The sequence below is a fragment of the Mastigoproctus giganteus genome, chromosome 8, assembly GCF_048544385.1.
Source record: "Mastigoproctus giganteus isolate SK-2022 chromosome 8, ASM4854438v1, whole genome shotgun sequence".
NCBI lineage: Eukaryota > Metazoa > Arthropoda > Arachnida > Uropygi > Thelyphonidae > Mastigoproctus > Mastigoproctus giganteus.
The window spans coordinates 182,800,828-182,827,247 of NC_143582.1; the positions used below are offsets into that span (position 1 = coordinate 182,800,828).

A 26,420-nucleotide genomic window follows, 5' to 3' on the forward strand; every position below is an offset into this window, starting at 1 on the left:
TGCCCTGGCAGCCCGTCTGCACTGCTCAGCGAACTTCATATTTGGCTACACAATTACCCTCCAGGTCTTTTTCACTTTCTATTCCCTGAGTGTATGTTGGTACGTTTCTCTTCAGTTATTGCTACCCATATGCAGTACTTTGCATTTGTCAATGTTAAACTTCAGTTGCCACTTCTCAGCCCATTTCCCCAACTTATCTAGATTCAGTTGGAGCAGCATACTGTCTTTACTGTTGTTAACAACCCTGCCAACCTTTGTATCATCTGCAAACTTGGATATTAAACTGCTATATCTTCATGAATATCATCGATAAATACTGAAAATACTGAAAAAAACAATGGGCCCAACACCGAACCCTGGGGAACTCTACTAATAACATTTGTCCATGAAGAGTAGTGTCCACTGATTATCACTCTGTGTCATCTTCCACTCAACCACACTCTGTCATCTCCCACTCAACCACACTCTGTCCTCTCCCACTCAACGACTTATCCATTGTAGCAACTTACCCTTAATGCCATACCTCTCCAATTTGTACAGCAGTCTTCCATGTGCAACAGTATCAAAAGTTTTCCTCAAATCCAAGTATATGATATCAAAATTATTTTTGGCATTGTTTCAGGATCCTGCAATGTTTCTTTAACCAGTGATTCCATTACTTTCCCCAGAACACAAGTTAAACTAACAGGTCTGTAGTTACTTGTGTCACCTTTTGAACTCCCTTTGTGAATTGGTGATATATTTGCATACTTTCAGTCCATGGGGATCTCCCCTGAGTCCAAGGAAGCTCTGATAATTATGGCTAAGGGTTTGCTTACTTCGTTTGCTGCCTCCTTTAATATAACTGGATAGACCCTGTCCTCCCCAGGTGACTTTGTTATGTTTAACTTCAACAATTTCTCCTCCACTTTGCTCTCAGTTATTACAAAATCACTTAGCTCCCTGTTAGTTTGATAAACTTCTGGCACTCCCCTCATTGAATAACTCCTCATGTGTGAATGTAGATGCAAAATACTCATTCAGTTTATCAGCTACCCGAACATGATCATCAATAGTCAACCCATATACGTTAAGTGCTCCAATCTGATTCATCCCTTTCCTTCTAGAGTTTACATAAGTAAAGAACTCTTTGCTGTTTTTCTTTGCATCCTTTGCCAAAGATTTCTCGTAATCTGGCTTCGCCAGCCTAACCTCCTTTGTAACTTGATTACAGACTAGCTTATATCTGCCATAGGCGTCTGTGTCACCTGATACTTTATAAGCATCCCACACATTCTTCTTCCCTGCTACGAGCCTCATTCATTCATCTGACATCCATTTAGGCCTAAACCTTGAACAGTATTTCTTAGTTGTCATGAAAAGCCTAGTAGCCTCCAAAATTAAGTCCCTGAAGGCTTTCCCATTTAGAATTCAATGTTGGTAACATCATCACAGTTGATCCCACTGTACAGAATTTAAAAACTGTCCAACACCTCTGTAGTCACCTTTATGAAAGCAAAAGCCCTTCCCTTTAGCTTTGATAGTAGTTACATCTTTAAGTAATCCCCACATTAGTACACTGTGATCACTGTCACCCAATGGTTCCTTTATCTGCAAATTCTTAATGCATGAATAATCACTGCTGATAATCAGATCTAGAGTATTACTCCCTCTGTTTGCTCTCGAACATGCTGCTGTAGAATGCAGTTATCCAATAAATCCACAAAAGTCTTGCTAGTGTGCGAGTGACCAATCCACAAGTTCCAGTCAATATTTGGAAAGTTAAAATCCCCCATTATAAGACATTCTGATTTACTGGCCCATTCTATTTCTCTGCACAATTGCTCATTATACTCATCAGATTCGGTAGGCCTATAACACACACCTACTCTCATTTTTCCTTTCCCAGTGCTTATTTCACACCAAACAAACTCAACACTGCATTGTCCACCAACATCAATTGGATGCACTTCCTTAAATTTTATGTGTTTCTTAACTAACAGCATAACCGTCCTCCCTTTCTGTCCTGTCTATCCTTGCTGTACACAATGTACGCCTCAAATTCCAATTCTGCTCTGCTTATATCTGTGTGACACAACGTCTGTGATATCCCAACAATATCTGCCTTTGATGTCGTGACTAGCACACTTCAAGCTCATCAAATTTATTAACTATACTCCTAGCATTGGTGTACATGCAAGTATACATGCATCTGTTTCTACTCTTAGTTACCCTAATGCAGCCATGTATTTACCTGTTCCACTATGACTTCCAGCATTCCTGGAAATCTCCATTACCCTGCTTTCCAGGCTGCTGCTCATTCTAATAGAAGCAATAGAATTTTGCTGCATAAGAAAGGAGATAAATCAGAAATTGGAAATTATAGACCAATTAGCTTGTTGTCCTACATCTACAGGTTGTTCACAAGGATTATTACTAACAGATTAGAAAGAATAATTGATGAGAACAAACCAAAAGGGCAAGCTGGCTTTAGGACAGGATTCTCAAGTAGGGATCACCTTCACGTAATATCTCAGCTAATGGAGAAAGCAAATGAATATAAAACGCTATTATGCCTGGCATTTTTAGATAATGAAAAGGCATTTGAGTCCATAAAGCATAAGGCAATCTTTCAGCCACTGGAAAGACAAGGTATAGACATCTCATACATTAGAATTTTGAAGAAAATATATGAGAATGCTACCTCCTTTATTAGACTTGACAAAGACAAAGACAGTAGTAAATTTAAAATTGAGAAGGGAGTTAGCATTAGTTGAGGCATATGATGCAAGAAAGCAAGCTTATAGAGCATCAGTCAAGAAAAAAAAAAAAAAACCTTTCCATTTCACCCATCCGGTCACTCCAAATGTTTGTCTAGTTCAGCCTTAAATTTATTTAAGCTATCAACTTCCACAACAACAGATGGATGTCTGTTCCAGCAATCAACTACCCACTGCCTAAAGGCAAACCTCCACACATCTATTCTACAACTGCCTTGACTCAATTTGAATCTATGGCCCCTCAGGTTCTTAATCTGAGCAAGCAGAAGTATCCCATCAGCATTGAGCCTACTCAAATTAGTTCAACAAGGAGATGCAATATCTTCAAAGTTGAAGAAGAAGAAGCCCTTGAAGAAGCTTTCAGAAGACTGGACTGGTTGCAAAAAGGAGTCAATGTGAATGGAGAGTACCAAAACCATTTACGATTTGTAGATGACTTTGTGACCATAAGCCATGATCCTGAAGAATTAGAGGAAAATCTTAATCAGTTATGCAGAGCTAGTAAGGATTTTGGACTAAAGATGAATATCGCTAAACCAAAAGTAATGATGAACAAGTATGCCACACGAATGGATATAATCACTGAAGGAGCAGAAGTTGAAAAGCTAGATTCATACTTATCTTGGATGGGTCATTAGGTGTAATAATGAAAAAATGCTGGAAGTCAAGAGAAGAATACATTTCGGATGGATAGCATTCAGGAAGTATAGTCACATACTGAGCATCAATATCTCAATTTGTTTGAAATGTAAAACAATGAACCAATATATACTCTCCCATCATGACTTATGGAAGTGAAACTTGGGCACTCACCACAAGGATAGAAGAAAATCTAAAAACTACACAGCGAAGAATGGAACAAATTATATAAGGAATCAGACTGTTGGATAAGAAGAACACATGTTGGACACATTAGGCAGCAAACTCAAGTAAAGAACATTTTTATCAAAACTAAAGAACTGAAATGGGCTTTGGCAGGACATATAGCTCGAAGACATGGTGACAGATGGACTAAAAAAACATAACAGAATGGTACCCAAGATGGGCTAAAAGAAAACTAGGAATACAACATCAGAGATGGCCATTGCACAAAACAGAAGGAACTGGAAAGTTGCTGGAGAGGCCTTCATTCTGCAGTGGATTGAATATGGCTGATGATGATGAATACATTACCAGCTGACTCACACCGACAGAATCCATACTGGTGATGTTCAAGATAGTTTAAGAGTTCGGCTGCTGACAGTTTTTCCATTACTCAGGAAAGAGGAGGGGTATATGCAATGGAACAATAAGTGGGAAGGATCCCTTTTTTAGGCAATTTCAAAGCAGAAGGAAAAGCACCAGCAGAATAATAATTTATAAAATGCTGAAAACGGTTCCAAAATTCTGGTAAGTTTTATGAATATTATGTAAAAATCAATAAATTCTGATTTATTACAATGCAGTGAAGCGCATCTCTTCAATTAAGCTCACCACAGTAGTGACTGCCATGATATCTAAATGCTATTTTACAAAAAAAAAAAAAAAAAAAAAAACGGCTATTTTGGATTAATGGAAGGGCAAATCTGGGGTCGGTGTGTTACTGAAAATTACACAATTTCTACAAGAAATCTGTGATTTAAATAAAACAGAATGACAGCATTTTGCCTGAGACTAGTTAACTCTGCTTACTTTAAAAAGCTCTGAGTTGGTTGTCTTGCATGTAAATAAATCTCTTTCTAAGAAACATGTGCAGAGATCATAGTATTAGGTGTTTTATGGCAAGATCCTCTATTGCAGTACTCAAGGCCATGCCTTGACTACTGCGTACAGGTCTGGAGGCCTCATTTTAGGAAGGATGTAGATTTACTTGAGCGTGTACAGAGAAGGGCAACAAGATTGGTGAGGGGAATGAAGGGATCCTCTTACCAAGAGAGGCTTAAGTTCTGCAAATTGCAGTGGCTGGAGACTAGGCACCTGCGTGGTGATCTGATTGAGGTATATAAGGCCTTGAATGGGTTGAGCATGCTGAATTCTGATGGGATCCTTCCACTTGTTCAGATTACGAACCTAAGGGGACATAAATTTAAATTAAGAAAAGACAGATGTAGAATACATGTACGGAAATTTGCCTTTAGCCAGTGGGTGGTTAATTGCTGGAACAAACTTCCATCTGTCGTTGTGGAAGTTGATAGGTTGAATAAATTTAAGGAGGAACTGGACAGGCATTTGGAGGGATTTTTTTTTTTTTTTTTTTGGCTGATGCTGCATAAGCTCATACACTTGCTTTCTTGCATCACATGCCGCCATTACTACTACTACTACTCTTCCAGTGATTGCTGTTTTTATTGTACATCACTAAATCTGTGAATATGATGGAGAGATACATATTTCTTATCAAGTTAAAAGTTTGCTATGTTACTCCTTTCAGTGTAACTATTTTATTTGACGTAAAATGACACAGCCCATACAATTAATGTAAAAGAGGGGAAGTGAAAGCTATATTTTTTTTTTGTTTTAAAAGAAAACACTACCATAATTAAGAAAATGTAGTGTATAAAATATTCACAGCATGCTCTGAACATCCCAGGCTTTACATCTTATAAAGTAAATAGCCTGGACATGAGCAAATGTTTAAGGACCGAGTATAATGTACATTTGATACTCTCGATATAGCAGAAATTTTGATAATTTAATCATAATATCCCACATGTTTAGAAATAATTTTTTCTGACAATGCTGAGTATGTGAAAATAAAAGGTAAAGTATGTATGTATTAGTATAGCCCTATAGCACAAGACTTTTGCTTCACCAGCAAATAAAAAAAAAAAAGCAATGTATACATACATCTCTTAATACATTAAGAGATGAAGGCTATAGAGGACAATTATTGTCCTCTATTGCTTTCAGGGCCATGTTTGTATACATTGGGCCATGTTTGTTTGTCCTTGCAGCACAGTTAAACGTATAAAGACCAATCATTACATGTTTAAATGATGTTATGGTTTTACTATGCATATGGCCAATGTACGAAGTAAAACTTGGCTGTCCACTTAGACAAAATGCACTATCCACAGTCCAGCACATATTCACTAATAGAGACTACCAAATATCAAAAGGATAGGAGAAAATCGATGCATGATAAAGGCAAAAAAAGAAAGGAAAGAAAAATTAAATTGGACATGCACGGGGGGGGGGGGGGGGGGGGGGGGGGGTTGGAACTTGAGAGGCTTAACTGAACAAATGATTATGGGCAGTGCATCTCATTATACTGATGGGTATCATCGAACGAAGAAAAGTGCTAGGAAATATGCAGAGAGAGAGAGAGAACGAACTCTGGCTGTCACAGATATGCTATCTAGCAGAGAATATATATCATGGTAATGAAAATGCCAATTTCCATTCTAATATTCAGTTTCAATTAGTTTTCTCCTTACACTACTAATTAGGATTTAAAATATTAATGTATTAGTTAAGTTTTTTTATGAAAACCCCAAACACGAGAGGTATTAGAACCTATAGTACTCAGTACCGTGCATGGGCTGAAGGTTGAGATGAAGAAAGAAGATATTTGTTGACATTAGATTTGAACTTTTGTAGACAGCAATTTTCAGGAAATGTGCATGAAGGAAGGTTGTTCCACAATACGGCAGTTCAATGAATAAACGAGGAAGATGAAAAGTTGGTTCTGTGAGTTTGAAGTTGGACAGTAAACGGATGTTGGCTGATGGCAGAAAGTGTTTGGACTGTTTTGAGAGAGACAGCAGGAATTATAGAAGCCAATTCAGAAGAACAGCGACCCATGGAATTACCTGTAGAAAAGGCATGCAGCAGAAACAGAACATCTATGAGACAGAGAGTGGAGAGACTCTATTAGAGATGAGTCATTAATTAACCTAATTGCCCTCTTCTGAATGGAATCTAGAAGCCTGAGAGAGGTTTTGGGGGCAGTGCCCCAGATGTTGGAACAATATTCCATGGTATGGCGGATTTGCGATTTGTACAGAGTGAACAGCTGTTTGGAAGAAAAGTACTGCCGAGAGCTATAGAGTTTTTTAGATGCAGAGGAAGCAATATTTGTAATGTGCTTGTGCCAAGAAAGATTAGAAGTCAGGGTAATCCCCAAAAGAGATATATCACCTTGACTAGAAATAGGAGTGTCACCGAAGATAAGCATAGGAGCAGAAGAATCCTTTTTGCAAGATATAAGACAGGACTGAGTTTTAGAAGGACTGAAATCAACTAAGTTGTCTTTGCTCCACTGGAGAATTACCTGGAGATTGGCATTTAAGGAATTGGTAGTGAATATTTGAGAAGTTGAAGCTGATTGAGCATGGCAAAGTTTCTCAAAATGGAAAGTGGAATGCAATGTGCTATCATCAGCAAAATTATGAATAGGATTTTCAGTCAATGGAAAAAGATCATGAATATACAAGAGGAAAAGAGTGGAGGAGAGAACTGAACCTTGAGGGGTACCAGCGTTGGTGGAGAAGTTAGAAGACAGACAGCTGTCTACCATCACCCTCAGTGAGCGATCAGAGAGAAAACTGGATAACCAATTACAAAAAACAATTGGCAAACCAAAAGATGGAAGCTTGTTTAGAAGATCTTTATGCCAAAGAAAATCAAAAGCCTTTGAGAAGTCAAGAGCAACTGCTTGTGTTTCACCGACTTTTCCATTGAATTTGTCCATAAATGGGTAACATAAGCCAGAATATCACCAGTGGATAGACACTGACAGAATCTGATCGTTGATCAGACGGAAGGTTTCTAGGTTGTTTAAGAGTTAGCAGTTAATTGATTTCTCCATTACTTTAGGAATGTAGAAGTAATTGCAATGGGACGATAATTGGATGGAAAGGATTTGTCACCCTTTTTAGGAACTGGCTGGATATGAGCAAATTTCCAAGCAAAAGGAAAAACACCTTCAGAATAAGAAAGTGAAAAGAGGCGGCAAAGAACAGGAGTAAGTTCAGTAGCACAGGTTTTGAGATCAAGCAGAGAAATACCATCAGGACTTGGAGCTTTCTTAGCATCAAGATTTGTCAAAATCCTTTTGACATCCATTTGATGGAAGACCACAGGAGGCACTGAATGGAGTGTGTTTTACTAAGATCATTAATACATGAGTTGGAAGTAAAATGGGATGCTAGCAGCTCAGGTTTATCCTTGGCTGAAGTGACAACAGAACCATCTGGTTCTGACAGAGGTGGCAGCAGAGATGGGCAAAAGTTGCGGCCCAATGGCTTTGGCAAGAGACCAGAATGCTCGGCTACCATTAGGGCAAGAAGCAAGTTTTCTATTCTTAGCCTATTCAAAATGTAGTTTAGACTGATTAATAACTGCTTTACAATTGTTGCAAGCTTTGGTGTAGGCAGAAAATGAAACTGAAGAATTGGAAACAAGCCAATTACGAAATGCAACATTCTTCTCTTGAACAGCCTTAGCACATTTATTGGAAAACCATGGTTTAGATAAAGGGCAGATTTTAAAGTGGTGTGTGGGATAAAGGATTCCATTCCTACAAGAATAATTTCACTGACACAATCTGAGCAAATGTTGACATCAGAAGTTTTGAAACAGTAATCAGACTAAAAAAAACAGAAGAAAAGAAATCTCACAGGTTATCCCATTTTGCATTCCATGCTAAACAACACGAGGCTGGGAATAGCCATGAGATAAAGGCTCCATTGGAGAAGAGACAATCACCAAGTTGCGATCTGAGGTGCCTAAAGGACTACTCACTTTGACCGTATACTTAGAATAGTTTTTTTTTGAGAAAAAGATCAAGTGTGCTGGCTGTATGGTTAGGATTGTCGAGTATTATTGTAAGTAAATGAATAATCTGCGCAAGGTTATTGGTAATTGCAAAAGACCCAGCATCTCGACCAGCTGTGTCGGTGTGACGAGATAACGGAAGCCAGTTGGAGTTGTGAACATTAAAATCATCAAGGAAAATTACCTCACTGTTAGGAAAAAGTTGGACTGGAGAAAGTCAAAGAGCTTCAAGTGATTAGTGGAGTTGGGAGAATAGTAGAGACAACAGATGAATTTGACACAATGAGGTAGAGAGATTTTAAGCCAGAGAAGATCGAAAAGAGGAGATTCGAAATTACCAAGACTCTGACAGGGAATATTGGAATGGACATATGCACAATTACCACCTTTGAGGCAAAAGGTGGTAATTTGGGCAACTGAGATGAGCAGTAGTTGAATCAACTGGTGACCGAGATTCTGTCAGAAAAGTACATGGGGTTTGGCAGACTGCAAGTGGAAATGGACACTGTTGAGACCACGTATATTTATGAAATGAACCAGGAAGTATTTATGGCAAATACTATTACTATTAATTTTCAAATAGCATTTTCAAGCCTCATATCTATGAGAATGCCACTCAAACTACACATCAGCAGCTAAAGGTTACAATATATTCTACGAAAGGTATAGAAAGAAGGTTCTGACTAAACAGATCTAAAAACAGTTAACATGTACAACAAGAGAGATCCTTACCTTGTCAATCAGATCCTTTTGTATTTGCTTTTTCATATCCTGCACTTTTTTTCCTTTATAGGATCCTACCAGAAGAACCTAGAAATAAATTATACCACTTGATAAATTTAAATACAAACTGCAGAAATCAATTTGATGCAAATAAAATGCATGATATGTGCTTAGACCAATGCTGTTAAAAACCATAAAGTTTTTTAGACTACTTTTGTAGATACTATAACTTCTAATAAAAAAGAAAAATAGGTTTCTAAGAAGCCTTTCTGAAACAAAATTTGACATAATTTTGCATCAGATGGATGAATTTGCATTAATAAAATTTCTTTACTATTTTCATTTCAACTTGATACAGTTACTAACACAGTTACAGGGCATTCATTTGAATTTCTTTATATTAGGCTTGTTACTACCTTCTATAAAGTTCTGTCAAAAATTATATTTAGGTAATATATTTAATCATTGTTGCAAGCCATCTTCTGGCAAATATTTCATTCATAATTATTACATTTTTAATTAATGATGCAGTTTTATTTAGAAAATGGCATGCACAATTTTCATTGTTCTTGTGACTATTGTCAGACTAAGTTGGAAGTAAGCAAACCCTTAACCATAATTATGAGAGCATCCTTGGACTCAGGGAAAGTCCCCACAGACTGGAGATGTGCAAATGTATTGCCAATTTACAAAGGGCAATCTAAGGGTGACACGAGCAATTACAGACCAGTTAGTTTAACTTCTGTTCCAGAGACAATAATGGAGTCACTGGTTAAAGATGACTTGCAGGATCATCTAGACAAGACTGCAGTAATAATTCAGAGACAGCATGGGTTTGTTAAGGGAAAGTCTTGGCTGACAAATTTGATTGGATACTATACTGTGGTCAAAAAGGAACTGGATGCAAAAAATATTTTTCATATCATATACTTGGATTTCAGGAAAGCTTTTAACACTGTTGCACATGGAAGACTACTGTGCAAATTGGAGCAGTATGGTATTAAGGGAGAGTTGCTACAATGGATAAAAGGGTGGTTGAGTGGGAGAAGAGAGGAGTGTTAATCAGAGGAGTGCTCTTCGTGGACTGATGTTATTAGTGGAGTCCCCCAAGGTTCAGCGTTGGGCCCACTGTTGTTTTGTATATTTATCAATGATATTGATGAAGGTGTATCAGGCTTAATGTTGAAGTTTGCAGGTGATACAAAGGCTGGCAGAGTTGTTAATTACAGTAAAGAAAGTATGCTACTGCAACAGGATCTAGAAAAGTTGGGCAGACGGGCTGAGAAGTGGCAACTGAAGTTTAATATTGACAAATGCAAAGTACTGCATATGGGTAGAACTAAACCCAGAGTAGCATACCAACTCTGTAGTACTACACTTAGGGTGGCAGAAAATCAAAAAGACCAGGGAGTAATTGTGCAGTCAGATATGAAGTTTTCTTAGCAGTGCAGACAGATGTCAGTGCAGTTCATGGGATATGCTAGTAGGGAAAAGGAGGTGATTATCCCTTTGTATAAGGCAACGGTCAGGCCACATCCTTATGTACTGTGTACAGGTTTGGAGGCCTCATTTTATGAAGGATGTAGAGTTGCTAGGACACGTACAGAGATGGGCAACAAGATTGGTGAGGAGAACAAAGGGGTGGTCTTACCAAAAAAGGCTTAAGTTCTGCAAATTGCAGCGCCTGGAGACTAGGTGCTTGCGAGGTGATCTGATTGGGGTGTATAAGGCCTTGAATGGGTTGAGCAGGTTCAATTCTGATGGGATTCCTCCTCTTGCTCAGATTATAAACCTGAGGGGGCATAAATTCAACTTGAGGAAAGACATAGATTAGATGTGCATAAATTTCTTTAGCCAGCAGGTTGTTGATTGCTGGAACAAACTTCCATCTGTCGTTGTGGAAGTTAATAGCTTAAATAAATTCAAGGAGGAACTGGACAACCATTCAGAGGGAATGAATGTGCAAAATGTATTTTTTTTTTTTTTTTTTATGGTTGATGCTACATAAGCTGCTTTCTTGCCTCACATGCCTCTACTAATGCTAAAGCAGTTAATTCTGAAAGGACTGCTCAGATTGCCTAGAATCGTGAAAATTTCCAAGTTTAAACTGGAGCATTGTTAGCAATTCTAGTACTTCATATAGATGGTGAGAAATAAGTAGTACTGAAGATTAGGTTTTTTATTTTTTGATATTTAAGTATATTTTCAGACTCCTCAGGCCATTCTTTAATTCTCCCGCGAAAAGATCTAAACCTCCCAAACGCTTCCAAATTCATTTCAAAAATATATATGGTTTCAATTCTAATCTCAATGATGTCCATTTCCACTTGCAGTCTGCCAAACCCCCATGTACTTTTTCTGACAGAATCTCCGTTATCGGTTGATTTAACTACTGCTCATCTCAGTTGCCCAAATTATTCGCTGTATGAGTCCTTTCACCTCAAAGGTGGTACACTCGTGCATATGTCCGTTCCGATATTCCCTGTCAGAGACTTGGTAATTTGAAATCTCCTCTTTTCAATCTTCTCTGGCTTAAAATTTCTCTACCTCATTCTGTCAAATTCATCTGTTGTCTCTACTGTTCTCCCAACTCCATTTATCACTTGGAGCTCTTTGACTTCCTCTCTTTGCAACTTGACTTTCTCCAGTCCAACTTTCCTAACAGTGAGATAATTTTCCTTGGTGATTTTAACGTTCACAACTCCAGCTGGCTTCCGTTTATTAGTCACACCGACCCAGCTGATCGAGATGCTGAGGCTTCTGCAATTACTAATGATCTTGCACAGATTGTCCATTTACATACAAAAATACTGGAAAATCGTAACCATACAGCCAACACTCTTGATCTTTTTCTCACAAACAACCCTTCTAAATATACAGTCAAAGTAAGAGGTCCTTTAGGCACCTCAGATCAGAACTTGGTGACTGTCTCTTCTCCAATGGAGCCTTTATCTCATGGCTATTCCCAACCTCGTATTGTTTGGCATTACAAGAATACAAAATGGGATGATCTGCGAGATTTCTTTTCTTCTTTTCCTTGGTCGGATTACTGCTTCAAAACTTCTGATGTCAACGTTTGCTCAGATAGTGTCAGTGAAATTATTCTTGCAAGAATGAAATCCTTTATCTCACACTCCACTTTAAAATCTCGTCCTTTATCTAAACCTTGATTTTCCAATAAATGTGTTAAGGCTGTTCAAGAGAAGAACGTTGCATATTTTAATTGGCTTGTTTCTAATTCTTCAGTTTCATTTTCTGCCTACACCAAAGCTCGCAACAATTGTAAAGCAGTTATTAATCAGTCCAAACTAGAGTTTGAACAGACTAAGAGTAGAAAACTTGCTTCTTGCCCTAATGGTAGCCGAGCATTCTGGTCTCTTGCCAAAGCCATTGGCCGCAACTTTTGCCCATCTCTGCTCCTTCCTCTGTCCAAACCAGATGGTTCTGTTGTCACTTCAGCCAAGGATAAAGCTGACCTGCCAGCATTCCATTTTTCTTCCAATTCATGCATTAATTATCTTGGTAAAACACCTCCCACCATTCCCAACACGCTCCATTCAATGCCTCCTGTGGTCTTCCATCAAAAGGATGTCAGGATTTTGACGAATCTTGATGCTAAGAAAGCTCCAGATTCCGATGGTATTTCTCCACTTGCTCGCAAAACCTGTGCTCCTGAACTTACTCCTATTCTTTGCCGTCTTTTTTCGCTTTCTTATTCCAAAGGTGTTTTTCCTTCTGCTTGGAAATTTGCTCATATCCAGCCAGTTCATAAAAAGGGTGACAAATCCCTCCTATCCAATTATTGTCCCATTGCAATTACTTCTACTTTCTAAAGTAATGGAGAAATCAATTAACCGCTAACTCTTAAACTACCTAGAAACCTTCCGTCTAATCAAAGATCGCCAGTATGGATTCCGTCAGTGTTGATCCACTGGCGATATTCTGGCTTATGTTACCCATTTATCGGCTAATTCAATGGAAAAGTTCAGTGAAACACAAGCAGTTGCTCGTTACATCGTGTTTGGCATAAAGGTCTTCTAAACAAGCTTACATCTTATGGGTTGCCAACTGTTTTTTGTAATTGGTTATCCAGTTTTCTCTCTTATCGCCAACTGAGGGTGATGGTAGATGGCTCTCTGTCTTCTAACTTCTCCACTAATGCCGGTGTCCCCCCAAGGTTCAGTTCTTTCCCCCACTCTTTTCCTCTTGTATATTAATGACTTTCTTCCATTGACTGGAAATCCTATTCACAGTTTTGCCGATGATAGCACATTGCATTCAACTTTCCATTTTGAGAAACCCTGTCCTGCTCAATCAGCTTCAACTTCTCGAAAATGTGCTACCAATTCCTTAAATGCCGATCTTCAGGTAATTCTCCAGTGGGGCAAAGACAACTTAGTTTATTTCAACCCTTCTAAAACTCAGTCTTGTCTTATATCTCGCAAAAAGGATTCTTCTGCTCCTATGCTTATCTTTAGTGACACTCCGATTTCTAGGCAAAATGATATATCTCTTTTGGGGATTACCCTGACTTCTAATCTCCCTTGGCACAAGCACATTACAAATATTGCTTCCTATGCATCTAAAAAACTTTCTCTTTCGGAAACAGCCATTCACTCTTTACAAATCGCAAATCCGCCCTACCATGGAATACTGTTCCCACATCTTGGATAGTGCCCCCAAATCCTCTCTCAGGCTTCTTGATTCCATTCAGAAGAGGGCAGTTAGGTTAATTATTGCTGATTTGCAGAATTTAAGCCTTTCTTGGTATGGTAGGAGTATCTCTGCTCCTCTCACCAATCTTGCTGTTCATCTCTATACTCATTCAAGCAGCTCTACATCCTTTGTAAAATGAGGCCTCCAGACCTGTATGCAGAACTCAAGGTGTGGCCTGACCATTGCCTTGTAAAAAGGGATAACCATCTCCTTCACATAGATAAGTTGTGGGAAATGGAAGAAGTTTCGGCACTTGCAGATATTCTTGAAGACTGCACTACAATTCAACCAGAGAAAGCTCACTGAATTTTGGTTTCAAGCTAGTATCAGATATCATATCTATCAAAGACTCATAATTCTGCACAGACATGCCATCCAGTTTCTCTGAAACACAAAAAGTATTTTGGACCCAGGTAGCTTCACTGGTAGAAGATGGGAAGTATTTCTGAAACACCCGTTGCAACCCATTTAAATGTTGGACGATGCTATGTAAATAGTGTCTTCGAGGCTAGATTCTGTTTCTATCAAAAAGTCATTCAGAGCTGGAAAGCAATTATACTGTCTTTTTCTACACACCTTTTCCAAAATTCAAGTTTACATTGAAAAGATGCAATTCTTGTTGTGAACATCGACATGAGAGATTTAGTTCATTAATTATTGTAAAAATGTCTGATAATGTATGCCAATTTTTGCAGCCAACATGTATTTACCAAACATGAGAAACATAAAATGAGTGAGCAATAAAAAAAGGAACAAATTTCCGAGTGAAGTTCAAAACTCTAACAAAAACTTTTCCCTTAGAAAGCCACCTTATTTCTGTATGAAGCAGCACTAGCATTGTGTGTTTACTGTCCATTTCAAAGCAACTCAAACACTCTATTAAGTGGCCTATACTTAATGTGGTTCACTATATTTACAGCATCATCCAATACAATTTTTAGTCTTTTTCCATTGTTTTGGCAACAAGCGCTTGTTGTCGTTGTTATTTGGTTTTTAGGAGCATTAGCAACTAAGGCCGTATTGCTCCGGGATATGTGGTGGTCATTCCCTGACCTTTCCGCATCCTCCGTATTTGGTGGTGATGGGCTCGAACCCCGGTCTAATCAAGAAGCGTGTGCTACGCACTGCTGCCCCTTCCCACCTGGCTACGGAGGCGCCTCAAGCGCTTGTCAATGGAGCACACAGTGATTACTTGAACAAGTTGGTGCCAACCCTTTGATATGTGCCACCACTCCTGCCATTTTTCCTGTCATAGCTCTGTTCCATCAGTGCATATATCAATACACTTTTTCCTACTTTCATTTCATGATTTCATGTTCTATCGCGTAACTATTTATCACTTTAAAAATTTCTTCTCCATTTGCATGACTTTCAAGATATTTACAGAGCAGTAAATCTTCCTTGATTTTGTTCTGGAACAAGTAACATACAAATACAAGTAATACTGCTAGCCCTGACACATCGGTTGATTTGTCAAGTTGCAATGAAATAGCAATGCTGGATCTAAGTCGCAACACCAACTGTTTTTCTATATCTGCTGACAGATCTTGAATGTGACGTGTAACAGTATTATTAGATAATTGAACTGTTTCAAGTTTCTTTTTCACACATTCACCAAGCATAAAAGTTGCAATTTCCATTACACATGGATTAATTAGGGTTTCTGCAATTGAATGGGCTTCTCCTGCAAGTGTGATGCGGTAACTTATCCTGTAGGAGGCCTCGGTAACGTTTTCATTATCAATTCTTGAACTTTTTACCATAAGGCTCTGACAGTCTGAAGTTGCATTATAAATTTCAAACACCATTATATAAATTTAAAACACCAAAAATGACCGTGGTTATTTGCATTCTAGGACAAGATATGCATCTTGTCCTAGAATGCAAATAACCACGGTCAATTTTCACTGACCAGATGCTTTCACCTTGTACAGATCTCTTATTCTGGAAAGTTCCATCCAATAAAATCAAACAATAGTAGCCCTTTATTACCTAAAGTAATTCATTATGGTGTGGGAATGGAAACTGTTTTTGCTTCTAATTGATGTAAGCACTTGCTAATATTCCCAAAGGGGATCATTTGAACAATCTGAACAAAGGGGGAACCATTTAACTTATAAGACAGTAAAAGAGTTCATAAGTGGTAGTTATGGCCACCTGGACAGCATTTATTATGTGAAATAACCTTTTTGCAAGTTATTGTTTGTTGTTTTGCTTTTAGGAGCATTAGCAACTAAGGCCATATTACGCTGGGGATATGTGGTGGTCACTCCCTGACCTTTCCGCATCCTCCATATTTGGTGGTGACGGTCGCAAGTTATAGTTCTCATAGTAAAACAAAAGAAGAGATGGTAGTAAACTTATTTTTCAATAGGGTATATCTTTTTATTGCATCTCAGAACAGGAAATGCAGACTTTGTAACAGCACATGACCTGGATGGCAAATTTTTTCAGCTTGTGTACTAAAAAAATAATTTTTGCCTTGAAACTTTGTGATAACATCAAAGAAATATTGAAATATTTAGTAACAATACAAATAATAAAAATATTTTGTGAAAAATCCTCAGTCGTAGCATTCTTTGTATTATTGTTAAAAATATTGCAATTTTTGTAACAATACACATTTCAAAAAACAATTTGTTATTCATAGCAGATGCTTTTTTCTTCTTTTGCTTGCCAGTTTTCGAAGTTTATAACACAACTATTAATAAAAATATTTGCTTGAAATTTCGTTAGATGATTATATATGCATTCAGAAAACGTGCTGTACCAGTATTGCTTTCCAACAATTACAATAAAGCAAATTGTGTTTTTTTTTTTTTTTTAAAAAAAAAAATCAAATGTGCATTGTTATGTGCTATCAGCTGTTCATCAGTTTTTCCCATTTCCAGTGGGGAATTTCCTTTATTTTGTGTTGGTAGATGCAATACACATTGACGAAAGGAAGCACGGTATTTTTTGTTTTTCAAAAACAATTCAGTAAAGCAGGAACCCTGCTTCAGTCTGCTGTGTTTTTTTTAACCCAGTTCAAATTACAACTAAAAAATTCTACAATTTTTACTATATCCACAGAGCTGAAACTTGCAATAGCTGTTGCAGCTCTGCTTTCTTTGATTTCCTCACTTTAACGCACATATTTTTCTTTCTGCATCCACATGCAACATATTTTGTATTCAGATTTGTAATGAATATATATTAGTAGCATATGTAACAATGCATTGCATGATTTGACCTTAATTAAACTGACTGGTGCTCGCTTTGTGGGTTCAAGTAGTTTTTTAATCTAACGGTTGTGCGAAATAAACATATCAGCAATTAAAGAAGTTGCACAATTATTTTTAACAAAACATTATTTCTTTTATTAAAAATTTAAGTAAAATTCAAAGTAAAATCCATGTATCCCTGGGAACTGCTCGCAGATCCCTTGGCATCTGTGGAGCACAGTTCGGGAACCACTGCACTCGGAGATTAAAACTATATTAAATTACTAAAATCGAAAGTTTGGAATGACACAAAATATTATGTGTATTCACAGGAAATAAAGTTATCATACTTACTCCTTCATAATAGCCCTTAAGATAAACTTTTTCTTTTGCATCTGCCAATTTTTCTCTGTCATTCTGGCTTTGAATTTTTAGTTCATCACATACAGCTTGAGCAGACAGTGTACCATATTGTGGAACAGATATAATTGGTACCTATATGAAAAATACAGACTACTGTAAGTGTATAGATACATATCTACAACAATTGTGTGTAGTGTACAATCACATTTGTGTCATGACATTGCACCAACTGCTGTGGTCCATAATGCTACATACATCTTTGCTGTCAGTTAAGTGCTGAAGAAGCACAGGTCCTCATCCCAGACAAGCCCTAGGTTGAGGTAGTGTTCGACAAATTTTATTTTGGAATCCACAATGAATAGTTCAACTCCACTCACTAACTTCCTCTTTGTAATTAACATTTGGGTCGATTGATCTTTAAGCCAACAGTTTCAAGATAATTCTCTAATCACTGGATCTGGTTGGCACCATGAAAGATCATCTCTGGTAGTCACTTTTGATCCTTTGTAAACAAAAACTTCATATCATTAGTGTAGCATAGGAAGTAATCTGGTGTAGTGAGAAATGGTTATTATGTGAAATAACCTTTCCACAAAAAAAAAGAAAAGAAAAAAAAGCCATGTGTACCCTTGTACACACGAAAGATGTTTTACTTTATGGAAAAAACATCTTTGATGAAAATCAAAACCAGTTAAATTTGAGAACAGATGAATTCATAAAGAAATTGAACTTGTGATGTCAAGGAGAAATTATGGTACGCTAAGCCATATGCTCAGGCAACAGCTGCCTGAGCACACAATATACATAATATGCATGTTCCTTATCAACACTGCCAGTTCAGTTTCTTCACAGTTTTCATATTAAACCTGGTTAACCAATGCAGTTGATGTATTATCCAATATAATGTGTAACATATCACTAATTAACAAAATAATTTCAATTAATATTTTTTAAATTTTAAAAATTTATTTTTTTATGCCGTTCAGTAATATTATTCCAAACCTTATTACCCCTTATTATAATCACAGAAAGCATAAGTAAAATATAATACTTTCATTGCTACTTACAGGATCAAAGGGGATTACCATATCTTCAGTAATGCCATACTTCTTTCTAAATTCTAGTTTTTTTTTTAGATCTCTAAGTGCAGCAAAATCATCAGGTGAATCAGAGGGTACACTAGTAACGACTCCAGTACCTGGTAATAATAATAAAAAAAAAATTTTTTAATCCCAACAGGGTGGGTTTGTTCTTGTGCAGATGTTAGCAGCTAAAATGCTTTAAATTTGCAATTTTGCTATAGTTTTCATAGTTACGTGTATTTTTTTTAACTTGGAAAATAGTTCAAAAGTTAAGTTTCATTAAAATTAAAATTCATGCAACTGCTTTTGGCATTTGTCTTCTAGCTGTAAGTAAGAATTTTTAATCAGAGCAGTACTTAAAAAGTTATGATAACCAGTACCAAGAATCAATAGTTCGCAAAACAGTATGATTAGTATAACAATTTACACTATAATTCATGAAAATTAGTGGGCAGCTCTCCTTTAAGCTGTAGCAGGGAGTATTTTTAAAAGCATTTCACCACATCATAATTAAATATTAAATATTTTGTCACTTTTGTAATTTCACTTCAATTTTATCTAGTGAATTCTTCTAGAAAAGGTAAGCACCATGACTACAAATGGCATGACTTCGGGAACTATACTAATTTGCCTGTAGGTCACAGTGTGTTATTGCTTGTTCTCACTGTGTCATGTGTGGTGCTTTCTTGAACTAATGGTGATGCTTCTATGGGTGTTAGATGCAGAGAGTACAACAATCTTAGGTTGAAATTTGGTGTAATAATAGACAATACTGACAACTGTAGAAAGCAATTAGATGCTCTTGAAAGAAATAAATGTGGATGCTTGGCAGTTACTCAAGTGTCTCTTACTGTGCCAATTAATGATATCCTGAAGAAACTGGCCATAGTGATAGATCATTGGTTCTGAATGAGGTAACTTTATTGGGGGGGTTACCAATCGTAAAGAAAATGGGAATATTTTCCATAGCTATGTGCTAAAATCAATTAGTTGATGATGAGTTAAGTTGTCAGTTCTTAAGGTACTAAAGAGTGTGCATGTGGTAATTAATGACAAAGCTAAAAAGAACTGTGGATTGATCACAAAACAAGATCACGTGGAAAGCATACAGTTAGATAGGTTAATATGCCACTGTCCATAATCCTGTCCAGACATGACAAATTAGTTTACACCAGCGGCTCCCAAACTACTGAGATCTGCAAACCCCCCTCCCCACACACACACCTGTATAAAATATATGTTTATAAGAGAGGAGGTAAAGAGCAAGAAATGTATAAAATATAAAAATATATAGAGCCTATTGGTATAGGTTAAGTATAGTCTATAAAGAACTATCTGTTGAGTCCATAGTAAAATTGCAAGAAAGTACTGGTAAGGAAAATATGAAATTAGCAATGTGAAATTACTTATTGTTGCAATTATGATGATTTTGGTATTTTCTTCAGGAGTCAGCTGTCAAAACCAAGGGAAATGCAACAGTTAAGCAAAGGCCTCTGTTTCGAACACGAGATATATTCAGTGCACTGTATATTACTGAGATAAAGAAGTGATTAAAAGCGGGAGAAGAGTATGATAGCTGACGTATATCTTGTGGCTGACCCTACAGAGGTGGAACAAATAATAATAACTGGCATAAAAGTGAAAAATTTAAGGAAATAATATTTGAAGATAGAAAGAAAAGAAAGGATGAGATGGAATTAAAATAAATTAGCAGGTTGAAGTGGTACTTACGTGCCATGCTGGAGTGTAGGCCGTGGGTCGCAAGTCAACATGCAGCATAGGTGATCCAAAAGTGAGAGAGATTCCCACCATAAGTTGGCGTGTATATGTAGAGGTGAAGCGACCTCATGTGTAGGAAAGTGGACATAATAGAACATAGAATTATGATTGGGTGAGAACAGATTAAATGCATGTGGCATGGATCCCAGGAAAGCACAGAGAATTGACTGTAAAGTAGTGTGAATTAGAAACTGAACTTATTGTAAGGTGAAAACAGTAAATACAGTAGAAAATAGCTTCTTGCTTGCTTTCGAAAACCTAATTCTGCTCAAGAAGGAAAGTAAATAGAGTTAAGGATAGTAAATAGTATTATGAGGAAGAGTGACAAAGGAGGAGGTGCTCGGGGCAGTTCAGGGTTGTGATTCCAGTTCCTCTAGTAGGACCCTGAACGAAGTTCTGGAAGTTAGTTTTGGCAGCTGACTCCTGAAGAAAATGCTGAAATCATCATAATTGCAACGATAAGTAATTTCACATTGCTACTAATTTTTTGGCGAAGGTAAAGAAAGCCAACACGAGAACCACAGGAAACTTTTAGAGGTCAAAAGTATTTCCCGGTACCGCAGCTTCTCGCTGCATTCTTGGTAAACAGATGGTACGTGTTATCGGTAGTGGCAGTAGAAGTCGATAACAATGTATTGATTAGTTTTTTCTTTTTTCTCATCATTAAAAGCAGCAGATTATTGGAGTTCATAAATGTAATGCCTTCGCAGCTGAAATTTACTTATGGGTAAACCCTCCAGACTGCCTCAGTCTTAGGGTGCTTATCCCCCTTTCCTGCTGTTTTAACCCAAAAGGAAAATGGCTTCTACTGCAACTACTGATGAAACGCACCATCTGTAGAAGTTGTTTTTATATCAGGTTAAAAGAGCGGGAAATGGGGATAAACACCCTAAGACTGAGGCAGTCTGGAGGGTGTACCCGTAAGTAAATTTCAGCCCACTCATGAACTCTGATAATCTGTTTTTAATAATAAGAAAAAACTAATCAATACATTGTTATTATTGACTTCTACTGCCACTACTGATGACATGCGCCATCTGTTTACTGAGAATGCAGGGAGAAGCTGCGGTATCGGGAAATGCTTTTGACTGCTAAAAGTTTCCTGTGGTTCTCATGTTGGCTTTCTTTACCTTAGCCGGTATTTTATTTACAGGTACTTTCTTGCAATTTTACTATGGATTTAATAGATAGTTCTTTAGACTATACTTAACCCATACCAATAGACAAATATATATTTTAAGTGTATTGGGTAGGGGTGCTAACCTGTCAAGTGTAATTACCATGGAAAAAATTGAGAAAGCCTGCAGGGTAAAAGCAGATAACCTGAAATTAAATTAGATTAACATAAAAATAATAATGATAACAACGATGGTACCTAAAGGAGTGGGTCCTAGGGCTTTAACTACTTCTTCAAGGGGTCGGAACTCAAAACCATAGGAGCCACCGGCAATAGGCAGGGTCTCTGTTACTGTTAAGATGTATATGTACAAAACGTATACATCATAGCCGACCCGACAGAGACCAAAAGGAAGGAATAAAATTCAAACATAAATAAAAATAAATATAAAATAGAGTTAAAAAGCTAAAATAATGCCAATTAAACCTTGTTAAAGGAAAAATGAATGAAGGTTTGAATTAAAAAAGAAGGCAAAATCCAGTATGAAATTTAAACAAAGTAACTTTAGATAACGGCATAAAGTCAACTTACTGTGTGCTTAGACCGGAATCAGTGAAATTAGCTGCATGATGATTACAGAGCAAAATCGGAGATCCAAAGATGAAAGCCGATAGTTCTCTGTACTGTATATTTATATCAGTTGAAGTAACCCCGAGTGAGGGAGGAAGGAGAAGGTGTGAAATTCTCAAAGTGAACCATACCCGTGTAATGGGGAAATAAGCAATTAAACAGATGAGGTAAAGTGCCAGCAAAGGGAGAATCAATGACTAACAAGGTAGTATAGAAAAGACACTAAACTTTGTTTAAGAAGAAAAAGGGAGTGATAGTAGAGGAATGACATCTTGATATTGCTTTCGGCCAGCCTAATCGCACATGAAAAACAAGTCATAGTAATTAAGGACAGTAGAAAGCAATTGGAAGAAGGGGAACATAGTTGTGCTTGGGTTGTCCGGAGTTGCTAAACCCATACCATAGTCGGTCCCTGGACAAATAACTGGACAAATGCCTCATGTGTTTAAGTCAGTATTGGTATTGAGGAAATGTAAAATGAAAGAAAAATTGAAATAAAAATAATAATGTCGACAAAACTTAACAAAACAGCAAGCAGGACATAACAAAACATAATACCCTGTGCATAACCAATTAGGTACCATCGTTGTTATGATTATTATCTTTATGTTAATCTAATTTAATTGCTGGCTTTCTCAATTTTTTCCATGGTAATTACACTTGACAGGTTAGCACCCCTACCCAATACACTGAAAACATACATTTTGTCTATATTTCATTATGGTTGCAGGGTATTTCTGCTATAACTAGTAGTGTCCCGAATCCATAACCCAGTTTAATAATTTAATACCTTTTTCTATTTGCTTAGTCATTCAGTACTATGTTAGATCCTATTATTTTTTATTAATATTATATATATATATATATAATATTGATAAAAATAATAGGATATATATATATATATATATATATATACAGGGTGATTCACTACCATTGCGACAAACTTGCAGGTGGTGTAGGGGGCACAAAGACGAATTGGAATCATATAGCATTGCAGGGTCCGAAATGCCTTCATCATGAGGTAGAGAACGTTGAATGGGAGGTCGCGTGAACAGCGATCCCGCTGGAAGTCAGCATTTGCGAACCGGTTCCCGAGACAGTAGGATGGACGAGTATGCAAATGTTGAACTGGCCGACATGCACCTCGCGTATGGAGCTGCGGACTGTAATGGGCGCACCGCTCTGCGCTTGTACCAGGAACATTTCCCGCACAGGCATGCTCCTCATCGTACGATTTTCACACGCGTGCACAGAAGGTTACGTGAGACTGGTTGTTTCACGAGAGGTACCATGAATCGAGAGCGAACGACGAGGACGCCAGACAATGAGGAGAATATCCTACGTCTTGCAGAAGGCAATCCAAGTATGAGTACTGTAGTGATAGGCCAACGATTGGGTATTTCCCAATCCACTGTATGGAGGATACCGTCAACAAACCAAATGAGTTCATACCATCTGCAACGCATCCAATCATTGGAGCCTGCGGATTATCCACTCCGGAGGACTTTTGCTACTTCAACAGAAACGGTTTGCAAATGCTGACTTCCAGCGGGATCGCTGTTCACGCAACCTCCCGTTCAACGTCCTCTACCGCATGACGAAGGCATTTTGGACCCTGCAATGCTATGTGATTCCGATTCGTCTTTGTGCCCCCTACACCTCCTGAAAGTTTGTCGCACTGGTAGTGAATCACCCTGTATATATATATACATACACTGGTGTTCAAAGAAAATGCATGACTCCTTAAAATTGTAATTGTCGTCTGAATAACATAAGTATATGGCAATATTTCTTGGATATTGCATTAGATAAAATAAAATTGACACGTGTAGGTGATGACATAATATTGCATCAGCTGCTACTTTCAGCTATATAAGCACACTCTGAAAGAGTTGCAGTCATTTCTTGCTTGTGGATGGCGAGTTGCGTGCAGTTGATGCCACGAAGAAAGAGTGCTATTGTTGCTTTACGTGAGGAAGGATGTTCTTCCCATCATACTGCTTATAGAGTGTCTTGTAATCAGTTGACAGTGAGTAGATTTCTTTACAAACTCAAGAATACTGGTTCTGCTGATAGGAAAAAAAGGAATTGGATGCAAATGAGTCTCTAAGCCAAAACAGGACCGTGTTTTAAAGTTCTTATGCCTTAAAAACTGTAAAGCTTCTTTGTCTGAGCTGAAAAGAGAATGGGAAGAACATACAGGAGTGGTAGCAAGTGCAGTAACAGTCAGAAGACGGCACTTCAAAAATGGACTTGTAGTCTATTGTCCTAAGAAGAAGCCCCTCCTCACACAAAAAATGAAAAAGGCCCGATTAATTCGGTGTATGGAGCATATCAAATGGACCCCCGAGCAGTGGAAGTCAGTTATTTTCTCGGATGAGAAGAAATTCAACCTGCATGGCTCTGATGGGAGAGAAATGATTCGTTGTAGATGTGGTGAAGAATACCATTCAGACTGTACGGTGTCTACAGTGAATTTCCTACCAGCCAAATGATATGGGGGTGCATTTTGTATCGCGGAGTAGGTCGCCTGCAGTTTATAAACAGTTCCGAAAATGCCAATGGATACCTGGCTATACTGGAAGGCAAATTGCTGCCAACCATTAGAGACCATTTCAACCTGCCAAGTAACTGCATCTTTCAGGACGACTCTGTTTCTTGTCATCGGGTGAAAAGTGTAAGTAGGCACTTCTAGTTACTTTAGCTTCATTTCTGCATTAGAGGTTCGACAGTAATGTGTTTGCATTTGTTACAGGTGAAACAATGTTTGGAAGAATGGTCCATTAAAAATTTTAGCTGGCTAGGAAACAGCCCAGAACTGTTGGCATCATGTGGAATCTGCAGTTGCCAGAAAGAATCCAAAGCCCCTTTGTGAACTTCAGGAAGCCGTAATTTGTGTGTGGAACCACGAACTATCAGTTGATTATCTTCAGAAATTGATCTTGTCAATGCCTCGATGGTGGGTTACTGTCATCAAGGCCAGAGGTAGTTCGACTAAATATTAGTTTGCGCCTAGTGAACTTTTCATTTTGTTTTCCATTTAAAATGATAAACTGAAGCAAACCGAGGGCTTCTGATAACATTTCAGCCACAATTGTTGTGTTTACCAAAACTGTTGTATAAGGTTGCAAATGCTCATTTTGGAATATTTTGAGAGCATCTGTCAAATATTACTCAGCTTTGCCTCAACTATTATTAAATATCTTTTGTTTATATTTCTATTTGTGATGTTTGTTATTTGGTTTTTAGGAGCATTAGCAACTAAGGCCACATTGCTCCGGGAAAATGCGGTGGTCATTCCCTGATCTTTCCGCATCCTCTGTATTCGGTGGTGTTGGGCTCGAACCCCAGTCTAATCAAGAAGCGTGTCTATTTGTGACGCTAGTCATTAATGTAACATATCATCGTGAAAAAGGGTTAGAAATGTGAAATTCCTAGGTGATGCACTTTCTTTGAACACTAGTATATATATATATATGTAAAAACACATATTACTTGATATCTCTTCTGAACGTGGACTCCAGTTTGGGAAACGCTGGTTTACAAGATGAGAATCTCGACAATTAACTTTAGGTTTAAGAGACTCTGCAAGGCACAAGAAAATTTTTCAGCATGGCCTGCCCCGGTTGGTAGAAGGAATTTGTTTAGTAAAGGTGGAATTTACTTGAATGGAATCAGCTCAAGGAAACTACTAATTGAGGATTTTTTTTTTTTTTTTGGTAGTTGTTGGCGCATCGGCTTCTGTGGCCATAATGCACCTCCCAAGGTTTTTGCAGTACTTTGATCCAAGCCCGAGGCGGGATTCGAACCCGCGACCTTTGGGTTGCCAGGTAGGCACTTTACCCACCCGGCTAGCCCGGCCGGCACTAATTGAAGAGAAGGAGGAAGTAGTCACTGGAAAGATGCAGATAAGTAGCATGGACCAAGACTCTTGCACTACTTTAAATTTTCCTGTTTAGATGCATAACAATTTGAAAGTAGCAAGAATAATACATCACCTGCTTGGAGTTCTTATAATACTAATACAGTGGGAGCTGAAACTGATATTCTAGGTCTCACTGCATTAGTCGTTAAGGGTAGGGAATCATGGTAAAACAATGAGACTATGAGGTATGATAAAATAATGAGAAATTAATGAACTGTTTAGAAATGCTTCAAATTAAGTACAGGTAACCTTTGTGTAACACGGCAGTTAGGTTCCTATAAAATCTTGTGTAGTGCAGTTATACGGAACTAAGAACCAGTACAAACATGGGGGTTACGTTTTCCAAAAGATAACAAAAATACACCA

General features: G+C 37.7%; 1 protein-coding gene across 1 annotated transcript in view; it reads right to left on the reverse strand.

Annotated features, from left to right (window-relative positions):
* Positions 1–26,420, reverse strand: part of LeuRS (Leucyl-tRNA synthetase) — a 248,471-nt gene that overhangs the window by 111,680 nt on the left and 110,371 nt on the right. The window contains exons 11-13 of the mRNA XM_090379080.1: positions 18,589–18,719; positions 17,513–17,653; positions 9,249–9,326 (exon numbers count right to left, since the gene is read on the reverse strand). Of these exons, the coding sequence (XP_090235206.1) occupies positions 9,249–9,326; positions 17,513–17,653; positions 18,589–18,719 (350 nt within the window). The remainder of the gene's footprint in view (positions 1–9,248; positions 9,327–17,512; positions 17,654–18,588; positions 18,720–26,420) is intronic.